Source organism: Apis laboriosa, unplaced genomic scaffold (assembly GCF_014066325.1).
Source record: "Apis laboriosa isolate Shangri-la unplaced genomic scaffold, ASM1406632v1 scaffold53_cov140, whole genome shotgun sequence".
NCBI lineage: Eukaryota > Metazoa > Arthropoda > Insecta > Hymenoptera > Apidae > Apis > Apis laboriosa.
Window position 1 is genome coordinate 1,962,124 of NW_025223656.1, and position 22,941 is coordinate 1,985,064.

Genomic DNA, 22,941 nt, shown 5'->3' on the forward strand with positions numbered 1-22,941 from the left:
TTCAATTATTATTTCCATCAATATCAGATAATAATTCTTGGCATAACGTTGTTTCCATTTTTATATATTTGAGGAAATGAAATAACAGATATTCCACAAATATTCTGATTTAAATCGTATTTGTAGGAAAATGTTGAGACTCTAATATAATGCTTGAATTGAATTCTTAAATAAACAATTATAGAAAATTTTGATATAATACAATATTTAGATATTGTAACAATATTACAATATACGTATATTACGTAACGTAAATTATTAATTTTATTGAATTATTCCAAAATAATACCATTATACAACACTGTATTTAAATATTCATAGATAAATTATTGTATAAATATTTTTAAATCTATAGATAAATTATTGTATTGATATATAATTTATTATACTTTGTCAAAATAAGAACAAATCAGAATTTCCATAAGATTTCGAATTAAAAAATTTGAATGTCATATTAAAAAAGAAATGGTTATTTTCTTCTAGAATTAGAAATAAATATAAGAAATAATAATTATTTCAAATTAATTATAATGATCAATAAATAATATAAATTAATTAGCAATTCAAGAAAGTGTATATAAAAAATTTGATTGAGAAAATATTAACAAGAAGAACTAACAAAAATAAAGAACAAATATCAAAATGAAGTATATAATAATAATTCTTTATTTCAATACTAATACTAATCTAATGTGATACCATCGATTCTATTGCATCGAATACATCAAGGTAAAATATGAAAACGATGTACTTAACATCTGAAATGCAATTTTTATTAGTTTTGATTAAAACAATGATCATGTAGATATTTAAACAAATTACCTTCGAAAATCCTGTATAGCATGGAGTGAATATACCCAAGATGTGAAACATACATCTCGTTGAGCTTCGTATCATGATCAGCAATAAAATCTTTTGTACTTTTAACGGTACAAAATACCATACAGAAATATATCTATCCAAAGAATAGTGACATTTTTTTTAACATTGGTGCTAATTAATTTAATGAATAAAAATTCAAACTTACAATTCATTAAATAATTCTTCACTGTTGTTTATAAGTATCTGACCGCTGTGGTTACATAAAAACATAATCATTAATTGATTGACAAAAAAGATAAGAGAGATTGAAATTTCTAATTGATCCTTCTTAATTATAATTGCATTTACTAGCTGTGAAATAATAAAAAATAAGTATACTTAATAAGATACATTTATTTTTAAGTTGATTTATTGGTATATTTTTATATAAATTATAAATTCGAAGTATCTCTTTTAATATATTTTAAAAAATTCAAGAAAGTCTTACGCAAAATTACCTGTACACAATGTCTCATTTTAATTTCTATTTGCACAATTATCTTATTTAAAAGAAAAAAGTGTTACATATGAAACTTGCATTTCAAAAGGTCATCTTATGATCAAATATATATTTAAATTTATTCTTGAAATCTGATAATAATCTTTTTTTTTTTTAATGAAACTATATATATTTAGGATTGTGATCTATTATATACGAAATTAACCAATTATGTTATTAGTCATTGATACCCAAGATTATATATGATTGTTTAAATTTTATTTTGTGTATGATTTTAGAAGATTTTCTTCATTAGTATGATGAATAATAGATTTATCAATGTAAATATTTTATTAAAATTACTAGCATCGTAGCATTGATTCTTTTTTTTTTAAAGTTACATAAACGAAAAAATTTTTTCAGACGAATCAACTTATATGAAGACTCGCATAAGAAATGTCTCTCAAATTAATTATGATACTTTTTGAAGAAAATGGATTTATTTAGGAAAAGAATAAATCATTGCATAAATGTGCAAGGCTATATCTTCGAATACAGTATGAGGAATAATTTGTATAATTAATGATAATTTTGATTAATAACGAATAATTTTGAATAACGTTCAAAAACTATAATTAGAATAATGAATTCATTTCAGAGTAGACAATCTTCGCTAAACAGAAACATATAATTTTATTTTAAAAAAAGGCACAGATCAATTTGAGAAAAAGCCTCGTCTTCTTTCAAATGCAAGTTTAAATCATATTTATTAAATCGTATAAATCATCATTTTGAATAATTTATAATTTAAGAAATAATTGTGTAGATAAATTAAAATAAGAAATCCGATATATTAATCGAGAATTTCGATAACTTTGAATTTGTTTATTATTATCGTGTAAAGAAGAAAAGATACTTACTCGATGCAGATTTATAGCCATCGAAATCACGAGTAGAAGAGCAGATATCATGAACTGTTTTCCTGAATTATTTATCATGACATCGATAAGTCTTTTATTGCCATATGAAATTTGCAAATAAAATATAATATATTTAATATAAATATCTTATATATTAATATAAGTATCTGTGAAATCAATTTATAATATAATCATATTCTAATTTACTAACTCGATAGCTTGATTATGAATATCCACTACACGATAAAGTTCTGTGAATTTCGTTTCAATTTCTTTTGGCGAAAGATTGACTATAGTCAAATACATAATAATCTTTTGTATTCGATGGCTAAAAATATGAGATATATATAAATAAACATCGCTTAAGTAAAAATTTTATAATATATTTAAATTTATTTCGTTCATATTCTACGATTTGTCAAAAAAATTAGTGCAATCTTTAAAATACAATAATTTTTTTAAAAATACATAATGACGATAATCTTTATTTGAATTTTTTTTTTTAAAAAGTTAAATGAATTAATTTGCTATATATAATATATAACAAAAATTTTTGAAGAAGTTTTGAATTTCTCGAAATTGTGAAGAAAATATTGTGAAGAAAAAATTGAAAGAAAGATATTTCTTTCAATTTTTCAAATATATGTTGTTAAATCTTATAAATAAATAAAAATTTTAAAAATGCATTTTGTAAATTAATGCCAGATTTATATAGTGATAAAGCTTAAATGATAATACATGAAAGACTTCAAACAACTTTTTCTTCGTGAAAATTTTTTTTAGTGAGTTAACGAAAAACCATGGTCGATTTCGTTAAAATTAATATTAACATATTTTATTAATTAACATTTTTGTTAATATTTAATGAATAACAAAACAAAAATGAAAATTTATGCAAAAAAAAGTTGCTTATATTAGTATATATAAATATTAACACATCATGAATATTAATATTCTATATAAGAAATAAGAAAAAAATATAATATTTCAATTAATATTAAACTTACGAAGATTATGCGATTTTGCTAATTATAATTTTATCGTTAATGTTATATAATTATCGTTAATGTTAATTTATTTTGAACGAGATTTGAAATACACTTATTGTTTATATTTATTACATAATGAACATCATGCCAGACGAATATGATAACATTACTCACTTAATAATTTTAAACAACACACTTGTGTGATAACTATAAAGTCCGATTATCGATTCCGTACATATTACAGATAATAATGCAAATATTACAACAAATATAAAATCCAAGCATAAAATATTAAAATATATGGTTCGACTGATAGAAAATAATGTAATGTGATGAATGATACGAAATTCATTCAAAGGCATTATGAAATTCAATGTTACGAAATACAATAACGATATACTGCTCAATGCGATACTTGTACAAGCCACCCCTAAAATTAAAAAAAAAACAATTATTCAGATTCAATTATTTAATTTATATTTAAATCGAGTAATTAATATAATATTATAATTGAAAAATCAATTTTTGTATTGTTATAAAAAAAGAAAAAAATCTTAGTATTTTTGTTACGAAATAACGAATAAAAGAATTACAAATATTATAGTTATATATATATATATATATATATATATATATGTAAGAGGATGCAAGGAACTTGATATATACATGTATATATAAGTACATATATACTTGTATATAGAAGGAACTTAAATATAATATATATACAATAATATTTGTGAATATTTGTAAATTATTATAATGATATATAATGTTATAGATTAATCACAAAAAAAAATTACACATTTCTTACAGAAAAAAATGTCGATCATATGACAGGAATCGTTGATATATTTTGTTCGTATCCGTATTTCTATTGAATCTTGTACTATACTTTCCTCCATACGCATGTGATGAAATAAAAGTTTTATCTATAGCAAAATACGATGTAAGAAATAATTTTTCATGAAAAATATTTAATATAATTTTAATTTCTACTCACCGTAGGAAAAAGTACTATAAAACATATGTATCGTAACGAAACTATCATAAATGGACAAGTCGTAGATAATATTAAAATACAGTTTCGTAATGTAATTTCGGATTTTAAAAGTGACACAATCTAAAAATATGTTCTATTTGTTGATCAGAATAATGCTTAAAAGATTATTAATTATAGAATAAAATATAATAATGATATATAATGTAATAATTATAAATGTATAAAATTATAATATAATAATAAAATATAATAGAATTCAATTTTTTAATAATGATATAATATTTATCATTATTAAAATATAATATAATATTTTTTTAATCGTTTTTAAATACATTATCATCATTTAATCAGCATTTTTAAATGTTACAGACATTATTTCAAAAATACAAAAATAAAATCACAAGTAAAAACAAAAAATGTAAATATAAAAATAAAAATTTCATAGATATTAATTTTAGCACGTTCTTTATATATATAAAATCTAGCTGAATAACATGTATAAACAGATGAAAAAGAAACAAATTTTTGCTTCAAGTTCATTCACAAAAATTAAATTCGGTAGTTTTTTAAATTAAATTTTTAAACATAATTCTTTAAAATAAAATTTTCTAAAGTAAAAATTGTTCTTCAATTAGATATAAAAAAAAATTATGAAACAAAATCATTTTATACATAAAAATATGTGAAAAATATAAAATTAAATTTTACTGCTTAAATTTCTTTTTTGTTTTTTTAAAAAAAATTGTTAAAAATCGATAAATATGTATATATATAAATGGAAAAATTCTACAATCGACAATTTCTAACATTCATTTTTTCAAAACTTAATTTTTAAGTGATATAAAATTAATGAAATAAAATTATGCTCTGTATATATATATTAACTTGGACTTTATGCTCCAAAACATATAATATAATAATTTTTAAATAATGTGCAAAATCTGTTTTTATGTATTCATATCACATTAATATCTGTATAATTAATCATAAAATTAAAATCTTAATATATTATTATTTCATATAAATACAATAAATGCATATTATTAATTTACAAAAAAGAACATTAATATACTGTAATAATCATTATATAATCCTATAATCATCATAAAAATACAATGAAATTCCACAAAGAAAAATCAATTTTTATTACCTGAAATAGTACATTGCCAAGAAAGAATGTCAATAACAACAATCTCTGAATCCATATATAAATCGAGTTATTGTACGGCCACAATCCTACAATTTTCATTACAATACGATAGATATAATACTGTTTGTCGAATACGTCCATTTTCCTAATCAAATGTCAACTGTCGTATAGAACTTGAAGAATCAAGCGACTATACCTCTGCTTGATATATTATTTACGCAATTATTTTTCGCTTTCGTATTTTCCTAATATCATTTGTCTATAATAGAAATAGTATAATATATAGTAATAGCAATAAATTATAATCGATCAATTTTATGCAAAAAATATTCTTTCATAATAGACATTGATTTCGAGAAAATTATAGTTTTCAAGTTTCTTATTTGTATTATTTATCATTATTTTCATTCTTTTTTTCATTCTTTTTTTTATTCTTTTTTCTTCTGTTCCAAGTGTTGAGAGAATCAAAATTTGTTACAATGAATAGTATCTTTCGATTACTTTACCAGAGAATTTCTTTCTTACTTCTATCGTTACTTTATTCAGTTACGAATATTTCATATCATTATTTCATTCAATGAGTAATAAGGAGTAACAAGGAGAAATTAAAAGAAATCAATAAAAAGGAATGTGTTTTGTTTGGAATGGAAAAGGAATGATAATGTGTAAAATGTTTGCGTGATGCATTATAATAATTATATTAATTATTGTCTAAAGTAATTTTTATATATGACTGTTATCTTGCAATTTTTCATCTTGCTGATATACTATTCTTATCAAGTCAAAAGTCAATTTTAGGGTTCATTATAATATTTTCTTCGATAAAATAATCCTTTCAAAATTAATTTTAAAAAAATTATGATATATTATCTAAATGATATAGAATTTTTGCTTTTTTTTTTAAAGCAACTAAATTTATGATATAAGAAATAAACAAAAAAAAAAGCACAATGATTAATGATAAAAATGTTTTTTTTTTCATTTACATTCATTATATAAGAAATTTCGATCACTTGCAGATTGCATTCATTTGTAAATATTTGAACAATTTTTCTTTCTTTCTTCAAATTAAACGATATATGAAAAGATAAGCCAACAAAAAATACTAGTTAAAGAATGAAATTAATATTAAAATGATCGTAATAATAATATTAATTTAAATATAAAGTGATTTAAAATAAACTCATATAAAACTTGCCATTATTTAAAAATTACTGTAATATATTATTGAGTATAAATATATTAAAGGAATCAAAAAAAAAAAAAAAAAAAAATGAGAGAATACATCAACGGAATTAAAAAAAACTGAATCTTTATTATTTACATCGTAATAATTTTCTTCTTACTGTTATCATATTTATTTTATATTTGTTTTTGAATATCAAGATTTTTATTCTATTATTGTTATGTTAGAATTAATTAAGTGCTATGAAATAAAGGTAATGTAATAGATTTAATATAAATATTCAAGGATATAAATATAAAAAAGAAAACGGTTATATTTTCTCACTAAGAAATAAATGTGCGATATAGTAATTATCTTATAGATAGATTAATTATAATGGTCAATAACAAATAATATAAAAATATTAGCAATTTAAGAAACTATATAGAATATTTAATTGAGAAAATATTATACAAGAAGAATCGACAAAATAAAGAAGTATAGAGTAATAATAATTGTTTATTTCGATACTAATATATTTAACATGATACTATTAATTCTATTGTAGCGAGTACATCAAAATAAAATGTGAAAACGAGGTACTTAACATCTGAAATGAAACAATTTTTATTAGTTTTAAATTAAAATGGTGATGATATTCGTTTTTTTATCAAATAATAATTAAATTAATAATTAAATAATAAAAAAAACAAAATACCGTTGTACATCCTGCATAACATGAAGCAAACACATCTGATCACAAAGATGTGAAACATATATGCCGTTAAGTTTCGTATCATAATCAGTAATAAAATCTTTTATACTTTTAACGGTACAAAATACCATATAGAAAAATATCTATTCTAATGAATATTTTTTTTTACTGTTAATGCAATTAATTTCATGAATAAAAAATTCAAACTTATAATTCATGAAAAAATTCTTTACCGTTTATAAATACCGTTTATAAATATCTGAGCACTATGGTTGCATAAAAATATAAATACTAATTAATTGGTAAAAATTATAAGAAAAATTAAAATTTTATTGATTCTTCAATTGATTCTTCTTAATTGTAATCGCATTTATTAGCTGTAAAATATTTAAAAAAAATAAGTATATTCAATATGATATTTTAAATTAATTAAATAATTTTTAAATTAATTAATAAATTTATTGATATATTTATTTATTATTATGTATTTATTCAATATATATAAATTAGAAATCTCGTTTCATATATTTTATAAATTCAAAAAAATTAAAAAAAATCTTATACAAAATTATTACATGATTTTGCACATACAAGATGTCTCAATTTAATTTCCATTTGCATAATTATCTTTTGAATCATGCATCACTTAAAAAAACATTTACATATAAAACATATTTTTCAAAAAGTCGTTTTATGATGACTGTTAAAATTTTTTTGGAAATCTAATGATAATCTAGATTTTTTTTAAATAAAATTGTATGTATTTTTCCAAGATTGAAATCTATTCCAATTCATGGCAATTATGTTGATATTTGAAAATCATTAAAAATCTCGTATTTGTTAAAATTTTACATTATGGATAGTTGAAAGATTTTTCTCATTGAAGTAAATCAATCAAACATGATGAATTGATTTATCGATGTAAATATTAATAAATTTTATCGAAATTATTCCATAGCACTTAAATTTTTCTTTAGAGTTATATAAATGAAAAAGATTTTCGAGAAGAATCAATCATTATATGAAGAATCGTTTAAAAGATGTTTCCTAAATTAATTGTGATATTTTTGAAATGAAAGAGCTACTAAAAGATATTTCTTTTCAAACACTTTTCGTAAAATGTGAATAAATTAAAATAAAACATCCGATAACTAAGAATTCAGATATGTTAGTTCGTTTATTATTATTATGTAATAAAGAAAAAGTACTTACTTGATGCAGACTTATAGCTATTGAAATCATAGTTAAAAGAGTAGACATCATAAACTGTTTTTCTGAATTATTTATCATGATATTGATAGTCTTCCATTGCCATATGAAAATTGCAAATAAAATATTAATATGAGTATCTACTAATAATATCATCATATTTTAATTTACCAACTGGATAACTTGGTTATGAATATCCACCACGCGATAAAACTCTGAGAGTTTCGAATCAATTTGCTTCAATGAGAGATTAAACATAGTTAAATATGCAATAATCTTTTTTATTCGATGGCTAAAAACATGAGAAACATTTGCAGATAAACATTGTTTAGAACAAATTTTATAATTTACTGTTTAAAATTATTTTATTTATATTTATTATTTATATATATTATTTATATATATTTATACGACTAATCAAAAAATATTAATACACTCTTTAAAACACGATTTTTTAAAGATTGTACTTAATGACTCAAGTTCTTTTTTTTTTTTAGAAAAGTTCGATGAATTAATTAATAAAATTATTATATAAAATTTTTTTCTTTAAAACTGCAATTTATTAGAATCTCAAAGAACATAATAAAATTAAAAAATATTTTTTAAGTTTTAGTTTTTTTACTATATATTAAATGTTAAAAAAATTTAAAAATTTTAAAAATAAAAATTTAAAAAATGCATTTTATAGAATTATCAATATAATGTATATATACGTTTAAAATTTCGAAATTTCAAAAATCGATCTTTAAGATTTTAATAGTGACAAGGTTTAAATCGTAAATCTAAAGCATCTCAAATAACTTTTTCTTTCTGAAAATTTTCATTTTGGTAATGAATTGTTATTGAAAAACTGTAGCGATGACAGAGCGTTATTTCGTTAATATCTAACGAATAATAAAACCGAAATGAAAATTATGCCAAAACAAAAATTGCTTGGAAAATTTTAAATCAAGATTTCTCGAGTCGATTTCTCGAACATATTTGTTTGTATATTAACACTTAATGCATATTATTAATTAATTTACACCAATACTATCTATATATTAATATTTTATAGAATATTTCCTAAAAAATATTTTAAGAAATAGAAAAAATGTAATAAAATAGTATTAAATTTATAAAAATTATACCATCTTGCAATCAATTATAATCTTATAAATGTTAATCCATATTATAAAAAATATTATAAACATAATAATTATTAATATTTATTGCATAATAAGTATCACGTGAGATTAATATAATAATTTTACTTACTTAATAAATTTAAAGAATACAGTCTATACGATAAATATAAAGTCCAATTATCGATTCCATACATATTATAGAAAATAATCCAAATATGACAATAAATAAAAAATCCAAATAAAAAATATAAAAATATATGGTTCGATTAATAGAAAATAATGTAACGTAACGTATACGTATATGAGATTCGTTTAAAGGCATTATGAAATCCAATATTATAGGATACAGTAACAATATACTGTACAAGATAATATTTACACAAGTCATTCCTAAAATTTAAAAAAATCATTTCATAATATAGTTTATATTTAAATTGAAATATTCATATAATATTAACATTGAAAAATCATTCTCGTAAAAATGAAAGAAAATTTAATATTCTTATTAAATATAAAGTTTACACTTATTATAATTATATATATAAGAAGGATATATATAACAAAAACTTAAATATACAATAATAAGATACATAAATATTTTGTAATATTTAATTTCTTGCGATCACAATGGTAATACTATAAATTGATATTATCAATGAAATTTATACATTTCTTACATAAAAGTATTTCGATCATGTGACAAGAATCATCGATGTATTTCGTTTGTATTTGTGTTTCTTTTGAATCTTGTATTATATTTTTTTCCATATGCATATGATGAAATAAAAGTTTTATCTATGCCAAAAAAAAAAAAAAAAAAACATGTAAAAATATTATTCCATGAAAAAGTCTAGAATAATTTTAATTTTTACTCACCATAGGAAAAAATATTATAAAGCTTATATATCGTAACAAAATTATTATAAGTGGACAAGTCGTAGACAATATTAAAATACAGTTTCGGACCGTAATTTCAGATCTCAGAAATGACACAATCTAAAAATTTGTTAATTAGAATTTAAATATTATATTTTGTGATGATAATATAATATTTTAATCGCGTTTTGAAATACATTATCATTATTATCATTTAATCAGCATTCTAAAATATGTATAATATTACATTACACATATATATATATATATATATATATATATATATATATATATAAAAAACATGTACATGTTATAAACAAAAAGGACTTAAAATTTAATTCTATATTTTTTGTATTTTCAAATGTAGAAGAAAAATTTTCTTTTATAATTTATTTGTAACTAATTGAAGCAATAAGCAATAATATTTCAAAAAATTTCATTTTCTCGAAAAAAGTCTGAAACGAAATATATATATATATATAAAATCTAGTCGAATAACATACATAAGCGAATAAAATTTTTTTGTTTCAGACTTTTTTCGAGAAAATGAAATTTTTTGTTGACGACTTCTAGAATTCATTTCTTTTAAAAATTAGTTTTTAAATGAAATAAAATTATGCCGTATATATATTAACTGGATACTATATACTTCAAAATGTTATAACTTTTAAATATTATACAAATATATTTTTATACATCCCTATTATGCTAATATGTATATTATTCACAAACTTAAAAGCATAATACATTGTATCAATATATTATTATTTCATATAAATACAATAAATCCATATTATTATTTCAAGAAAGAGAATATTTTAATGCTGTAATATAGACAATATCTTATAAATCATTTGAGTAAAAATATAATAAATTACGCAAAGTAAAATTATAATTTTTGAAATATTACATTGCCAAGATAGAATGTTAATAGCAATAATCTCTGAACCCAAATATAAATTTGGAGTTATTATATGGACATAACCTATGATTTTCAACACAATACAATAGATATGATAGTGTTTATTAAATATATCCATCTTTCTAGTCAGATATTGATTCTTATATAGAACTTGAAGAATCATTCAACTATACCTCAGCTTAATATATTATTTGTATAAATATTCTTCTCTCTTATTTTTTCATATGTATATATATTTATGTTATTTTTTTACAATAATAATAGTATAATGTGTAGCTATTGCAGTAAATTACAATCGATTTTATGCATACATTCTGCAAAGAGATTTTCCATAATAGATATTGATTTCGAGAAAATTATAGTTTTCAAATTTCTTGTTTGTATTATTAATCTTTATTATTGTTTTTTATATTCCTTCATTCTTTTCTTTATTTTTTCCTCTTCTGTTCCAAATGTTGAGAGAATGAAAATTTGTTACAATAAATAGTATCTTCCAGTTACTTAACAAGAAAAAGTTACTTCTTTCTTACTTGTATCGTTACTTTATTCAGTTATGAATATTTTATATCGTTATTTCATTCAGTGGAAGTAACAAGAAGAAATTGAAAATATGAATAAAAAAGTGTTCTGTTTCGAATGATAAGAGAAATGTAATGTAAGACAAATATTTGCGTAATATCTAATTTATTTAAACTAATTATTGATTATAGTAATTTTTATATGTTATATATTCTACTTATGTTTTAAAAATATTTATTGTTGGTAAAACACAATTATTAATACTTGAACGAGTAATTTTTTTTATATTTAATTTGATTTTGAATGAAATTGTAATTCCTATTGTAATTTATTTAATGTAACATGAAATATTTTAATAAAATCCAATATAATTTTATTAGGAATAAAATCATAAAAAACATATATAATCTATTATTAGAAACTTTATTATTAGAACTGAGGATGATCACAAAATAAATATCCTAAATTTAATTGAGAACATTAGCGATAATTATATAATTTTATAATTATGGATATAAATTTATAACAAGAAACAAATAAATTTGTATTTGATTGGATAATTTGAAAAAAAGTTTATAAAGTTTTTAAAATATCTTAATAAGCTCAAATATACAATACAAATTAATTGCATTCATTGAAAAAAATACAAATATTTATCGTTTTTTAGAATTTTTAATTACTTGTTTAATATTAAAAGGCGCAAAAAGCCAAAAGAAATTTTTAACATTATTTTTTTAATATAATAAACTTTTTTAATTTAATAAACTTTAAATATAAACTATCAAATATATATAAAATAGAAATATTAAAAAAAAAATTTTTTAAAGAATTCATTTTTAATTATTAAATATCTGAAAAAAATTTTTTCTGAATTTTTTGAAGAAAACTTTTTGATATTCTGTAAAAAACTCTTCAATATATTATATGAAAATGAATTAGAAACAGAAAAAAATTTTGATTTTTATATTCTTAGAATTTAGAATTGATAATCTCGGAAACATCTATTGTGAAACAATACCATTACTGTTAAAATATAGAGAATTTTAATATAATACAATATTTTGATATTTAAATAATATATTTTAGCAATATATGTATTATGTATTATATACGTATATTATATACGTATTATGTATATATATGTATATATGTATATATATATTATATTATTATTTAATAAGTATTATTTAATAAAAATTATTAATTATATATCGAATTATAGCAAATTCCAAAATAATAACATTATAGAATACTGTTTTCAAATATTCATACATAAATTATTGTACAAACATTTTATTTAAAACCATAGATAAATTATTCTATGACGTTCAATTTGCCGAAATCTATAAGAACAAATAAAAATTCCCATTTCAAATTAGTAAAGATGAATGTATTTTTCTTTATTATAAGTAATAATTTGATTATTAAAATAATTTCATTCGAAGAATAAAAATGTAATGCTTATACGAATTAATGGACACAAAATGTGGTATTAATCCGATCAAATATCAATATTAAATTTTGACTATTATTTCTATTAAAATAAACTAAATGGCTTTGAATATTGTACAAATGGGATATCTGAACTGATATTTTTATGATCTCGAAGAACCATTTATTGTGATAGGACTGTATGATGGTTTATATTGAATGAACGAATGGTGATTTAATTGCTTTTTAATTGCTCACGGCTAATTGACTACTGATTATAATAATTCTAATTATGTAGTTCGATGTGTATCGTTCTATCTGATTTAAATTCTATTTTTTTTTTTTAATTGATCTGATTTAGAAGGTTGCCACGGATCTGGATTTGTCTTCAATCATTATTTTTCATGAAAACGCAGACTAAGAGGGGAGAAAGGGTTAGAATAACCAATAGTCGCGATTGGAGGACGGTTTCGAAGGATAGGCCTTCATGAAGTGGTGACGTGAGAATCAAGACCATCGCTATCACTTCCATGATAGTCTGTCGCAAAGCACCAAGTGCGCAATCGTAACTTGAGAAATGGCCATTGCTCTTATATCTCTGTTTAGATTGGAAACCTAAAAACTACCTACTTACAAATTATTGTTAGATTATTGAAAATAAGTAAGAAATAAATAAGATGAAAAAGTAATCCTAAATAGATTAAAACTTAATTTACATAATAAAATTATTTCTTTTTAAAAAATCATAAATCTATTCCTAATTATAGTTATATTATGATATTTAGATACTTACAAAAATTAAAAATTAAAATTTATTTATAATTTTCCAAAATTAAAAAAAATAATTTATTATTTATTAATTAATAATTTATTAATTTATTATTGCTTCTTTAAGATTTATAACCAGTTTATTCGAAGGAGTTTCTTGCATGGAAATCTTTTTTCATTATTATCGATCCCCTATTATCGACCTTTATTAAACTTAAACAAAGGATAATGTTATTTGAGAAGACTGCCGTTTTTGAAGAGAGTTAAGTCGATAATTATATGTTTTTCACATACCTGGCTGAAACGGAAATCGATCGCAAGAATTATATATTCAAAATATGACTGATTCAATGACAATCAGCATTATTCAAGTTAAAAAAAATCTATAATAAATATATTCTGTTTAATTCTTGGTTATTATTATTTTGATATCTTTATGCAATACTAATTCAATTCAATCGCGATATTATTGAGTATTATCATGACCCTTTCCAAATGAACTTGGAAGGAATTTCTGAAGGTCTTCATTAAAAGTCTAATATTCTTGTTACAAATATCCTAACCGCTGGATCATCTACTGTGACACACTATAAATAATTTAGCTCTCACATAGTTATGATATTTTTATTTATAAATAAGCACTAGCTTACATACATTTCAAAAAAGCACTCGACACATCTATATATACACTTAACGAATTTCCATCCCGTATTATCATTAGTACGGGCGTGAACAATAATATTCAATATAAAATCATATGATAAGTAATGTGAAAAAAAAATACATTGCTTATAGGTTTTTTAGTGGATTTAAAATTATGTATTATAATGATATGATTAAAATATAGATATTGAATTTCGAATATTGTTTTTTCTGTTTCTTATATAGTAATCTTATATCGGAACAAAAAATATTGAATTCGAATCAGATAGAAAGAAGATTTTTCAATTGATGCCATCTGTATAATTCAAATTAATTCAAGTATCATTCGTGACTTTTTTGTACATTTGAGAATAAGCAATTTTGGATGTAGAAATACACATTCAACCTTCCTAATCTGAAATCATATAAAAGTGTATTTTAATTTAATTTGCACGTTTTTATGCATTTCGATATGGATAATTAGGCAGATTAAGTATCATACTACATTCAGCTATGGATTTAAACATTTGTACAATGATTTACTTATGGATTTAAATAAAAGAGTATTTAGTATCAATATTTCTGGAATTCTGGAATTTATTAAAGCTTATTCAAGGTAAGTTCTTATTAAACAAAAAGTTATATAATACAAAGATTGTATTTTATTAAGATTCAGAAATAGTTTTTCGCGTATAAAATATCAATGAATTCACATTGAGGGACACCGTTACACAAACTATATTGCAATACACTTCTGCCATGAATCAAAACTAAACCAGTTGTCCCTCTTTTGTCGACGCATTCTATCTAATACAAACTTAAAATGCTTTTAATTCATTATTTGAATCTTGTTAGACATATATATATTTGATATCTAGAATTTTGTTTTGATATCTAGCATCCATTTTTCAAAGGTATCCCACATTTTTATAAGAATTAAGAAACTAATATATAATTTCTTCAAAAACCAAAATAATTTAATGTTGTAAGTACGCAAAAGGATGATGTAGTATAAATCATGAAACTAATTTGGAAAAAATTATGGTATAAATAATGTACAGAATTTTTGCTTTTTTTGAGAAAAAAGCAACTAAATTTATGATATAAGAAATAAATAACAAAAAATTGAAGCGTAATGATGAAAATATAATAAAAATGTTTTCTTTTTATTTATTTTACATTCATTATACGAGAAATTTCGAACACTCACAGTTCGCATTCATCTGTAAACATTTGTAAGAAAAGTTTTGATCAAAATGAAATTTTCTCTCACAATTAAAAAATAATTATGCGATATAGTAATTATTTTAGATTAATCATAATGGTATTGCAATGATAATAACATTAAAATATTAGGAATTCAAGAAACTGTATAAAGAATATTTAATTGAGAAATTATTAACAAGAAGAACAAACAAAATAAAAAACAGATATCAAAATGAAGTATAGAGTAATAATAATTTTTTATTTCAATACTAATATATTTAACATGATACTATCGATTCTATTGTATCGAGTACATCAAAGTAAAATATGAAAACGAGGTACTTAACATCTGAAATGAAACAATATTTATTAGTTTTGAATTAAAATTATGATGATATTCGTAATTAAATCAATCACCGTTGTAAATCCTGCGTGGCATGGAACGAACACACCAAAAATATGAAATATAGATGCCGTTGAGCTTCGTATCATAATAAGTAATAAAATCTTTTGTACTTTTAACGGTACGGAATACCATACAGATATATATCTGTAATGAATGATATTTTTTTTTACTGTTATTGTTTTAATAAAATTAATTTCATGAATAAAAATTCAAACTTACAATTCATGAAAAAATTCTTCACTGTTGTTCATAAATATCTGAGCAATATGGTTGCATAAAAACATAATCACCAAATGATTGGCAAAAATTATAAGAGAGAGGAAAATTTCTAATTGATCCTTCTTAATTGTAATCGCATTTACTAGCTGCGAAATATTAAAAAAAATAAGTATATTCAATACGATATATCAATTTTTAAATTGATTACATTTTTTGATATATTTATTTCTTACATTTATCTAATATATACAAATTTAAAGCGTCTTATTTCCTACGTTTCATGAATTCAAAAATATTAAAAAAAATTTTATGCAAGATTATTCCAAAATCTTTGCATATATAGAATGTCTCAATTTAATTTCTATTCGCACTATTGTTTTTTAAATTACGCATTATTAAAAATAAAAAATAACGCATATAAAACTTGTATTTCAAGACATTGTCTAATGATTAAGTATCAAATATATTTAAATTGTTTTTTTTAAAATTTGATAATAATCTTTGTTTTTTTTAAATGAAACTATGCGTATATTTTACCAGAATTGCAATCTCCAATACTCCAATACGAATTCATTATCCCAATTATGTTGATCTATGAAAGTTATTCAAAATCATTTATAATTGTTAAAACTTTGCTTTATTGATAGTTGGAAGATGTTCCTCATTGAAGTAAGTCATTAATATGAGAAATAATGACAAATGATTTATTGATGTATTATTATTTTTATTAAAGTTATTCCATAACATTTTAAATTTTTCTTTAGAGTTATACATAAATGAAAAAAATTTTAGAGAAGTGTCAACCATTGAATGAAAAATCGCTTAAGAGATGTTTCCCAAATTAAATAATAATATATATCTTTATTTTAAAAAAATGTATATCAAAGAAATAGACAAAATCTTCACTTTGACAAATGAAAAAACTATCAAATAATATATCTTTTCAAATACAAGTTTTATACAAAATATTATTTTGAATAAAACAAAATATATAATTCAAGACATTAATTGTGTGAACAAATTAAAATAAAACATCCAATAACTAAGAATTCAGACATATGTGAGTTCGTTTATAATTATCATGTAATAATAATCATATAATAAAGAAAAGATACTTACTCGATGCAGACTTATAGCCATTGAAATCACAAGTAGAAGAGCAGATATCATAAACTGTTTTTCTGAATTATTTATCATGATATTGATAAGTCTTCCATTGTTAAATGAAATTTGTAAATAAAATATTATATAATATGAGTATCTGCGAGATCAACTTATAATATTATCATATTTTAATTTACCAACTGGATAGCTTGATTATGAATATCCACCACACGATAAAGCTCTGCGAGTTTCGAATCAATTTGCTTCGATGAGAGATTAAACATAGTTAAATACGCAATAATGTTTTGTATTCTATGGCTAAAAACGTAAGATTTGTAGATAGACACATTGTTTAAGAACGAATTTTATAATTTATTGTTTAAAATTATTTTGTATATATTTATATAATTGATCAAAAATTTAGTACAATCTTTAAAACACGATTTCTTAAAAATTGTACTTTATGATTCCATTTCTACTTTTTTTCGAAAATTTAGATAAATTAATTTACATATAATATATAAAAATTTCTTTTTTATAGAAACTGCAATTTATTAGAATCGCAAAGAACATAACGAAATTAAAAATGTAATGTTTTTATTATATGTTGTAATATTTTTATTATATATTTAATGTTAAAAAAATTTTAAAATTTAAAAAATTTTAAAATTTAAAAAATATATTATATAGATTTATCATTTGTGATATTTATATATTTAAAATTTCGAAATTTCAAAAATCGATCCTTAAGATTTTAATAGTGACAAGGCTTAAATTATAAATCTGAAGAATTTCAAACAATTTTTTCTTTCTGAAAATTTTCATTTTGGTAATGAATTATTACTGAAAAATTACAGAATGTCATTTTATTAATATCTAACGAATAATAAAATCGAATCGAAAATTTATGCCAAAACAAAAATTGTTCGAAGAAATTTAAATTAAGACTTATCGAATCAATTTTTAGAATATATTTGTTTGAATAATAATATTTAAAATATATTACATAATGCATATAAATATATCAATATTAATATATATAAGGAGAATGGAAAATATAATATTTCAAATATTAGTACTAAATTTAAAAAAATTATGCGATCTTGAAATCAATTATAATCATATGAATGTTAAATTCATATTTTAAAAAATATTATAAATACTGTTGTTGTTGATATTAGTTACATAATAAGTATTATAGGAGAGGGATATGATAATTTACTTACCTAATAATTTTAAACAACAAGCCTGTATGGTAAATATAAAGTCCAATTATCGATTCCGTACATATTATAGATAATAATCCAAATATGACAACAAATAAAAAATCCAAGCATAAAATATAAAAATATATGGTTCGATTGACAGAAAATAATGTAATATAACGAAATATACGTATATGGGATTCGTTTAAAGGCATTATGAAATCCAATATTATAAGATACAATAACAACATACTGTACAACGTAATATTTGCACAAATCATTCCTAAAATTTAGAAAAACCATTTCATAATATTTCATAATATGTTTAAATTGAAATATTCATATAATAATATTATTAAAAAATCATCCTTGTAAAAATGAAAGAATATTTGATATTTTTGTTAAAAAATAAAGATTACACATATTATAATTATATATATAAAAAAAGGATATATATAATAAAAACTAGTATATATAATAATAATAGATATACAAATATCTTGTAATATTTAAATTTTTGTGATCACAATGGTAATATTGTAAATTGATATTGTCAATGAAATTTATACATTTCTTACGTAAAAGTATTTCGATCATGTGACGAAAATCATCGATGTATTTTATTCGTATCTCTTTTTCTTTTGAATCTTGTATTATATTTTCTTCCATACGCATATGATGAAATAAAAGTTTTATCTATGTCAAAAAAAAAAAAAAAAATAACATGTAAAAATATTATTCCATGAAATATCTAGAATAATTTTAATTTTTACTCACCATAGGAAAAAATATTATAAAGCTTATATATCGTAACGAAATTATTATAAGTGGACAAGCCGTAGACAATATTAAAATACAGTTTCGTACCGTAATTTTAGATCTTAAAAGTAACACAATCTAAAAATTTGTAAATTAGAATACATTTAAAATATTAGATTCTATGATGATTATATATTTATAGTATTTCAATCGCGTTTTTAAATACATTATTATTATTATCATTTAATCGATGTTCTAAAATATATGTAATATGCAGTTTATTATAAAATAAAAATATAGTCAAAAATAGAAGCAAGATGTAGATGTAAAGATAAAAATGTAGATATTGGTTTTAATATGTTTTTTTATATATGTATACAAAATCTAGTTGAATAGCATATATAAGAGAATAAAAAATAAAAATTATAATAAAATTTTTTCGTTTCGTTTTTTGAAAAGTAATTGCTTAACCTTCAATTAGATACAAAAAAAATTATAAAAGAAGAATCTTCTATATATGAAAATAAAAAAATGTAGAATTAAATTTTAAGTCCTTTTTTTAAATGATAAGTATATATATGTATGTTGATAAAGAATAATTCTATGATCGATGATTTCTAGAATTCATTTTTTTTTTTTTGGAAATTAATTTTTAAATGAAATAAAATTATGTCGAATATATATTAACTGTATACTGTAAAATGTAATAACTTTTAAATATTATGCAAATATGTTTTTATACATTTCTATTATCTTATTATGTGTATATATGTTTATATTACAAACTTAAAATCATAATACATTGCATCAATACATTATTATTTCATACAAGAAATGCATATTATTATTTCAAGAAAGAGAATATTTTAATGTTTAATATATAGATAATATCTTATAAATCATTTGAGTAAAATGATAATATAACATATATATATAATATAATAAATTACGTAAAATAAAATTATAATTTTCGTCACCTGAAATATTGCATTGCCAAGATAGAATGTCAATAACAATAATCTCTGAATCCAAACATAAATTGAGTTATTATATGGCCATAATCCTACAATTTTCAATACAGTACGATAGCTATGATAATGTTTATCGAACACGTCCATTTTCCTAGGTAGATATCGACTGTCATGTAGAATTCGAATAATCATTTGACTATACCTCGGCTTAATATATTATTTATACAAATATTCTTCTCTCTTGTTTTTTCATGGTTATTTTTTTATAATAATAATAATATAATGTGCAATTGTAGTAAATTACAATCAATCGATTTTATGCATACATTCTGCAAAGAGATTTTCCATAACAGATATTGATTTCCAGAAAATTATAGTTTTCAAATTTCTTGTTTATATTATTAATCTTTAATGTCGTTTTTTATTCCTTCATTCTTTTCTTTATTTTTTTCTCTTCTATTCTAAGTATTGAGAGAATGAAAATTTATTACGATGAATAGTATGTTTCAGTTACTCTACAAGAGAACTTCTTCCTTATATGTATTGTTACTTCATTCAATTATAAATGTTTTATATTGTTATTTCATTCAATGGCAGTAACAAGGAAAAATTGGAAGATATGAATAAAAAAGGATGTGTTCTCTTCGAATGGTAATATGCAAGAGAAATATTTGCGTAATTAAATTAGACTATTTATTTTTATTTATAATAATTTTTATATATTGTATATATATTATAGTTATGTTTTAAAAATAATTATTATTTCAAATAATTATTGTTCGTAAAAATTATTAATACTTGAAATTAATTTTATATTTAATTTGATTTTGAATGAACTTGAATACATTATTGTAATTTATATAATGTGACATGAAATATTTTAATAGAATCTAATATAATTTTATTGGAATATATGATAGAAAACATACATATATAATCTTTATTATTAGAACTGAAAACTGACTGCAAAATAAATATTCTAAATTTAATTGAGAATATGAATCATAAGCAACAATTATATAATTTTATAATTATGAACATAAATTTATAATAAGAAACAAATAAATTTGTAGGATAATTTGAAAAAAATTTATAAAATTTTTAAAAACTTTATAAGTTCAAATAAATAATACAAAGTAATTACATCAAGTTAAAAGAAATAGTATTTATCGTTTTTTAACATTTTTAATTATTTATTTAATATTTCAAGGAAGAGGTTGGCGCAAAAGGCGCAAAAAACCAAAATAAATTTTTGACATTATTTTTGTAATATAAACTATCAAACATATATAAAATAGAAATATAAGAAAAAAAAATATTTTAAAAATTCATTTCTAATCGCTAAATAGTTGAAAAAAATTTTTTAATTTTCTGAATTTTTTGAAAAAAAACTTTTTAAAATTCTTTAAAAACTCTTCAATATATTACATAAAAAAGAATCATGCAGAGAAAAATATTGGTTTTTGAATTCTTAGAATTTGAATTGATAATCTCGGAATTTGAATTGATAATCATCTATTGTGAAACAACATATTATCATTGTAACTTTTTATAACTTTTAAATCCATAAAAACCGATATTATTTTTTAATTAATCCATTATTTATTTTCAACAGCTGGATCTTCAATAAGTTAACGATAATTTATGAGCGGATATGGTTTCCTAACGCTTTCCGGATCCTCAATTTAAACAGAGATATCACAACGGCTGATTTTACAAATCACATGCCTTGTGAGTACGAGCGTAAAGATAATCTTCTACGCGTTGCAAAAGTGTCTATCCTTCGAAACCGCCCTCCAACATGACGATTGGTCTCTTTAATTCTCTCTCGGTGTGCATTTTCGAAAATATAATAATATAATAATTGAAGGAAAAATCAAAACTGGCAATAAATTAGATTAGTTAGAATAGAAATAGAATACAAATCAAATAGAATTCAGCGACGATACGTAGTTTGCATCAAAATACAATTATAATCATTATAGTTAACCGCAAACAATTAAAGTACACTATTCGTTCACTCAATATTTTATTATTTTCTTCTTTCAAAACTCATAATATAAACGATTGGACAATCCTATGACAATAGATAGTCCTTTGAGCAGTAACATCAGTTTAAACACCACATTTATACAATATCCAAAATTGTTTAACTTTCGATTTTAACAATTTGAATAAACGAATGGTGGTTTACTTTTGTATCGAATTGTATCATTGTTGAATTCTATTTGATCTGTGTTCTATTTTAGTTCTAATCTATTTGATATGATCTAGGAGACTGTCGCGGGTCTTGGTTTTTCCTCCAATCATTATTTTCCGTGAAAATGCGAACTAAGAG

At 20.8% G+C, this 22,941-nt stretch overlaps 2 protein-coding genes and 1 pseudogene across 2 annotated transcripts; all 3 read right to left on the minus strand.

Moving 5' to 3' along the window:
• Positions 1-648: 648 nt before the first annotated feature.
• On the minus strand, positions 649-5,500 carry LOC122717593. The gene is made up of 9 exons (XM_043941815.1): positions 5,360-5,500; positions 4,210-4,329; positions 4,021-4,138; positions 3,384-3,639; positions 2,432-2,548; positions 2,221-2,311; positions 1,028-1,173; positions 823-955; positions 649-758 (listed from the first exon to the last, which is right to left on the minus strand). The coding sequence occupies exons 1-9, from the start codon at positions 5,498-5,500 to the stop codon at positions 708-710; spliced, it is 1,173 nt and encodes a 390-aa protein (XP_043797750.1). The 3' UTR covers positions 649-707.
• Positions 5,501-7,083: 1,583 nt separating this feature from the next.
• On the minus strand, positions 7,084-11,491 carry LOC122717614 (annotated as a pseudogene).
• Positions 11,492-16,237: 4,746 nt separating this feature from the next.
• On the minus strand, positions 16,238-20,750 carry LOC122717607. Its single transcript, XM_043941832.1, has 8 exons — positions 20,610-20,750; positions 19,651-19,770; positions 19,452-19,569; positions 18,895-19,156; positions 17,866-17,986; positions 16,565-16,710; positions 16,357-16,489; positions 16,238-16,288 (listed from the first exon to the last, which is right to left on the minus strand). The coding sequence occupies exons 1-8, from the start codon at positions 20,748-20,750 to the stop codon at positions 16,238-16,240; spliced, it is 1,092 nt and encodes a 363-aa protein (XP_043797767.1).
• Between the last annotated feature and the right edge of the window lie 2,191 nt (positions 20,751-22,941).